The sequence below is a fragment of the Haplochromis burtoni genome, unplaced genomic scaffold (genome assembly GCF_018398535.1).
Source record: "Haplochromis burtoni strain Fernald_Lab_line unplaced genomic scaffold, NCSU_Asbu1 Contig_1042, whole genome shotgun sequence".
In the NCBI taxonomy this organism is placed as follows: domain Eukaryota; kingdom Metazoa; phylum Chordata; class Actinopteri; order Cichliformes; family Cichlidae; genus Haplochromis; species Haplochromis burtoni.
The window spans coordinates 27,943-33,419 of NW_024583403.1; the positions used below are offsets into that span (position 1 = coordinate 27,943).

Genomic DNA, 5,477 nt, shown 5'->3' on the forward strand with positions numbered 1-5,477 from the left:
AGAGCTGAGCGCTGAAATTCTTACAACCATCAAAACAGGACATTTGTCTCACGAAAGTGTTTTAAACATGTTTTTCTGTTTGTTGCATCTGATTCTAGTGTGTGATAAAAGTCAAAGTTAATTAACAATAAAACAAAAGAATTGCATGTTTTCCCTTCAATGATCAGTGTGATGCTGTCACGCGTAACTTGCTGTGAGGGTGTTGCACAAAGCGTGCGAGGAAACGAGCTGCTCACAGCTTCCTGTCGATGTGAAACTGAGCTTGTTGGTTTCTGTCTGATTTTATCTGCAGCTTCACGTCTGACTGTTCAGCTTTCAGTTGAACTGTGGTTTCAACTGAAAGCAGGAAGACTCAGTGAAGCACGATGAGGCAAACGGGGTCAACTGATGACGACGTCACAGGTCCAACAAGACAGAGACTTCACCTGTGAGCAAACTTAAACTGTAAATGATCCGATTGGAGGGAAGCTTTTAATCAAAGAGCAATCCTTTATTTAACCCTGTGGCAGCTCACATGCTCTGTGAGGCTGCAGCCACCAAAGACCTGCAGTGACTGATGATGCTGCCCAAGTTTCAATCAGTATCAGAAATGGAAGAGACGATTCAAAAACAAGCAAGTTTATTTTGTATTAGAAGCAAACGACGTTTCAGTGAGAGCGGAGAATAAAACGTACAGACAAAAGTCAGATACAAACGATGTTGTTATAAACGACAGGAAGTAAAAATAAACGTAATGTTTGTACAAACAGCTGACAGGTTGTATTTACAGCAGGACGAAGCTGCCAGCACAGCTCGCCTCACACTTTCACACATCAGCAGATTTAACACACGACATGGTTCTTCTTGTTGAGACCATCAGGGCCTTTCATGTTGAATCAGTTCACTGGATTCATTAATTAGTCTTTGTTCTTTCAAACTAATGTTTAAAGGAAAGTTTAGCTCCAGATGGCGACGTCAGCGAGCTCGGCACAGCCACGCTGCACGCTGACGTCGAGTCTTTGCTGTATTTTGCATAAATAATTTGAAACATTTAACAGATTTTATGTTTCTGGTTTAATGTTTTTTGCATGTATTTACAACAAAATGATAAAAATGTTTCAGGAGTTTCCACGTTTTTCCATTTGGGTCAAAATTTCTGTGTTTACTTTTAGATTTTGTTGGAATTTGAAACGTTGCTCTTATATGAAGGCAAACGATCCTAAAATGTTTGTGCTATAAGTGTGAATTTACAGGAGACTTCCTGAACATTTGTGCTTTTATCAAAAACAGGAGAAAGAAACTGAAGCTGAAGCTCTGATCCGATGTCGCCGACCTGCTGATGGACTCAGACCAGCAGACCTCTGATGGTCAGGATGGTGTTGAAGGCCAAAGTCTTGGTGAACAGCACTCTGACTCCGTTCATCACCAGCAGGTAGAAGTTGAGCTTTGCTTTTTCTACACAGAGAGAGACAGACGCGTTAGCTCGGACTGAATCTTTGACACGAACACGACTTCAACAGGAAGGTAAAAGAGATGAAAAAGGTTTCCTGTGTCGATCGTCACCACAGATCGACACAGAGACAAAGGACACAGAAGAAATTCATTTTCACGACTGCAGTTTAATTAATAAACACAACTCTTTATATTTATGTTCCTGCATGTTGTTTGTTAACGTGAACACATCAGTGTGTTGTTCTCTGCACTGATGCATCAGCACTCACACATGAGACCGAGGCTGAACTGATGTTTTATCATATTTACACTTCAGTTCTTTTTTACTTTTATTCTCTTTTCTTTTGTTTTTTTGTTGTTGTTTGTTTTTTTTGGAAATGAAACTTTGAGTAAAAAGCAAACAGATGTTTTTCTGCTGCTCTCTGATATGAACTGCATGTTTTGTGTGGCTGACGTTATATATTATACATAATATTTGAGGTTACACAATAATCTTTCATTGTGTGAATGAATTCTAAATCTTCCCGACAGCAGTGACGATCTCGTTCATGTGACTGTGAAGGAGCTGAACGTGTGCAGGTGTGTTTGCACGCTCACCTGGGTAGACGCTGCTGCAGGCGTCATCTGTGTGGAAATATGAAGTGCATTAATCACAAACACGCTCGATGAACTGTTACCCGAAATAATATAAGAAGGGTTTAAATTTCAAATGTCAAACAAAGTCTCAACCGTCTATGACATGAAATCATTTTATTGATCTTTTTTTTATTAATGACCATATTTGCATGTTTGTGTTAAAAATAAAAGATTAAAAGTGTCTGACACAAACACAGCTGAATTTTAAGGGTTATGAGTCTCACACTGACGTTACTTATTGTTTCAGTGAGTTTGTTTTCATACCAGCTTCGTTATTGGTGGAGACTCCTAACAGCTCGCAGGAGTGGATGGTCTCGTTGCTGAATCCAACAAAGTAGTAGCTTTTAGTCTTCGTGGACAGAACGGCGTTGCTGATGTTCACGCTGACTGGGCCCCCCCTGACATTCATAATCATTTCTCCTTCCTTTGGATAAAAATCAGTGGCCAGACAGACCTCTGGGCCCAGAGCATCAGCGGGCAGCGGTGGATAAGCAGAAGGTGCCAGAGGGGTCAGAACGTGAAGGGACGGGGTCGTTTTAGGTCGATCTACACAGCAAAGCAGGACAAACCAAAACCACACAGACAAAGTTATAAAGTAGAAAATAACCACGTTTCAGTGTCCACAAAACAAACGTTAATGTTTCGGCTTTAAAACAGGTTCATTTATCTGACATTTCTAAATGAAATCTTATGAAACACTATAACTCCAAACATGATGACTCAGGTGACCCTGAATCCTTGATTCTACATTTAGAAGTGCTGTGATCGATATTTCAGTTCTGTTACTTTATTGGTTGTTGTGCGTTTGTGTTGCAGTTTGCAGCTAAGAACAGTGCGCTCGTGTCCAGGGTGTCTAAATGTTAGTGAAGACTGTGCGATGGAGAAGACACACAAAACTCTTTCCCCAAATTCATGTTGTATAAATTTGTACATTAAACTTCAAGGATAACAAAATAGTTTTAGTTGTTCTTTGTGCGTACAGCAGGCTGCAGATCAGCAGTTTAGTCACCTGCTCTGACATTAGTTATTAAGTTTGTGTGGTTTTTATAAGCCGACTGTTTGACACGAAGCTCCTGTGGACACAAACTAACAGTCAAACTGAGAGGAAGCCGACAGTGAACTGAGACGCTGCTCGCTCCGCTCCGAACACTTTAATCCTTTTATTTTAGGATTTAAGAGTTTGACACAAACACCGTGACATTGAGCCAATAACACCCAGCCATCATGTTTGTTTGTGTTTCACATAACTAACGATGAGTTCTTTGACCTGAGAGTCAAATTTCAGTCCGACAAAAGTAAAATAAACTGATTTTGGTCCAAACTGAGCCAATAAATAAAAATCAGAGGTTGAATGTTTGAGTAAATATTAAACTTCTTTATTTCTGTTGTATAAACTTTATTTTCAGATGCACTTATCTTTGTTTAATGCAGCGTCCACACTATATATCATCACTTGCCGACAAACGTTCGGCCAAACTGTTCAGTTCTGCTCTTTTATGCTTTACACATAATTTATGACATAAACACATGTGAGTGTTTCCTGAAAGCTCGGATATAAAAACAGGTATTATCTGTGCCGAACCTTCAGTGCTTTAATTTGATGTTTTTGACCACAACTGAACTTTTCTCACAGCTTTTACCTTTATTTTCAGTTCAGACAGTAACACTCAGAAAGTCACTGTGAGCTCATGTTGAAGAGTCAAGTGTTCAACTGCCAGAACCTGAACTTCTGTCCTGTGTAGTATTTATTTATTTATCCAGGATTTTCTTTTTCCTGTGCCAATTTGCAAAAGCAGCTTCATGAACATGATGCATTTTCTTTTATTTACGTCACTAAAATTGTACACATTTATAACTCTTCTGCCTTTTTTGTGCTTTACAGTCCTTATCAGCGGCTTTCTGTTACATCTTGTTTTGTTGTTTGTTTGAACAGACATTAAATATATCTTTACTATTTGTACGCATTAATATTTTCAGCAGACTCATCAAAACAAAAACGTGTCAGAGAATTCAGGCCGACTTTGTTTGATTTTATATTTTCAAAACTTGATTTTAAAAACAGAATTTCAGATTTTTAAATCTGACAGTTTGTTGGTTCGTTGACATGTTTCTGTAGCTAATGTTCATCTTTTTTTTCTTTTTTACTGCCGATTATTCTCCTTTGTTTTACTTTTGGCTTTGCTCTGTCATTATTTGCAGAGTTCCAACACACCAGCTACATGTTGCAGCTGACTTGACTCTATTTTGGACACTTTCACACTTTGAATGAACAGAAAACAGGATTTAAGGCATTTTCAGGACATCCTGTGTCAGGCAGAGCAGCTCTGTCTCACAGCAGCTCGTCGTCACATCGCTCCACTACTGATCCATCAAGTTCAAGCTTTAAAACATAAAAACTCAGTTTTGGACTAAACAGACCTTTAAAAGGAAATTATTTCTCACTGTATCAGCCAAGAAAAAGGGATTTTTCTTACCTTTAGGGGTGACGGTGAGACGGATCGGATTTCCAAATGTTAGTGCATCACAGTGTTACAGCCCCGTACAAAAACCTCTCGACTGTCAGAAGTCCTCAGAGCAGCTCAAACATGTTCAAAAATCCACTTCCACAGGACAGACACTGAGCTGTTACACCAGAGGAACAATCAGAAAGTCATTTGTAAGTTTTCATCAGGTTAAAGTACAAATATAAAACCGTCTACCTGCACACAGAGCAGAGGCGTGAGGGTCAGAAAAGTGAAGAAATATTCATTTCCATGTAGAATTCGAGCTGCCGAAGACTCACCTGAAGCAGATGTTTTGTTTCTTGATGTTTTTCTGAACTTTGGCCGATTCCATGTTTTAAAGACGGTTCAGATGAAGCTGCAGGGTTTTTGTTCAGCTCTGTGTGGATGTTCAATCACTGTGGACCACCCCAAACACAGTGAAAAACCCTCGTACAAAAACCTGTCACAGCAGCAGGAGGAAGCAGATGGGAGTCGCTGCCACATGAACAAAAACTCACTGTGACTGTTTCTCTGTGACTCTCTGTCTTTTACTGACGGCTTTACTTCATTTCTGCATGTTAGGAAATAAATGCTGCAAACACATAAATCAAAGTTTCACTTCACTGTATTTGATTTAACAAATATCTTCACTTGCAAAGTGCTGCATAGGGAGAGGAGGGATTTTAAGGAAACTTGAAGCACACTGAGGAAGAGGAGCTAAATGAAGGACATGAGAGGCCGTCCAGGTACAGGTGATACACAGAAAAGTCATCAAGGAAATCAGAAAGAGCAGGAAAATACAGAACACGGAAAAAGATGAACAAAATTAAAGATTAAACACCAGGAGAAACAAAAACGCTGGTAAATGTGCTAAAAATGGATTATTTGTAGTACAAGGAGTGCGAGGCAGGTCTATCCTGTGCAGGC

General features: G+C 39.5%; 1 protein-coding gene across 1 annotated transcript; it reads right to left on the reverse strand.

Annotated features, from left to right (window-relative positions):
• Positions 1-602: 602 nt before the first annotated feature.
• Positions 603-5,046, reverse strand: LOC121813011. Its single transcript, XM_042216409.1, has 5 exons — positions 4,850-5,046; positions 4,542-4,689; positions 2,332-2,613; positions 2,029-2,055; positions 603-1,434 (listed from the first exon to the last, which is right to left on the reverse strand). Exons 3-5 carry the CDS (start codon positions 2,480-2,482, stop codon positions 1,325-1,327), a joined length of 288 nt encoding a protein of 95 aa, XP_042072343.1. The 5' UTR covers positions 2,483-2,613; positions 4,542-4,689; positions 4,850-5,046; the 3' UTR covers positions 603-1,324.
• Positions 5,047-5,477: the final 431 nt, after the last annotated feature.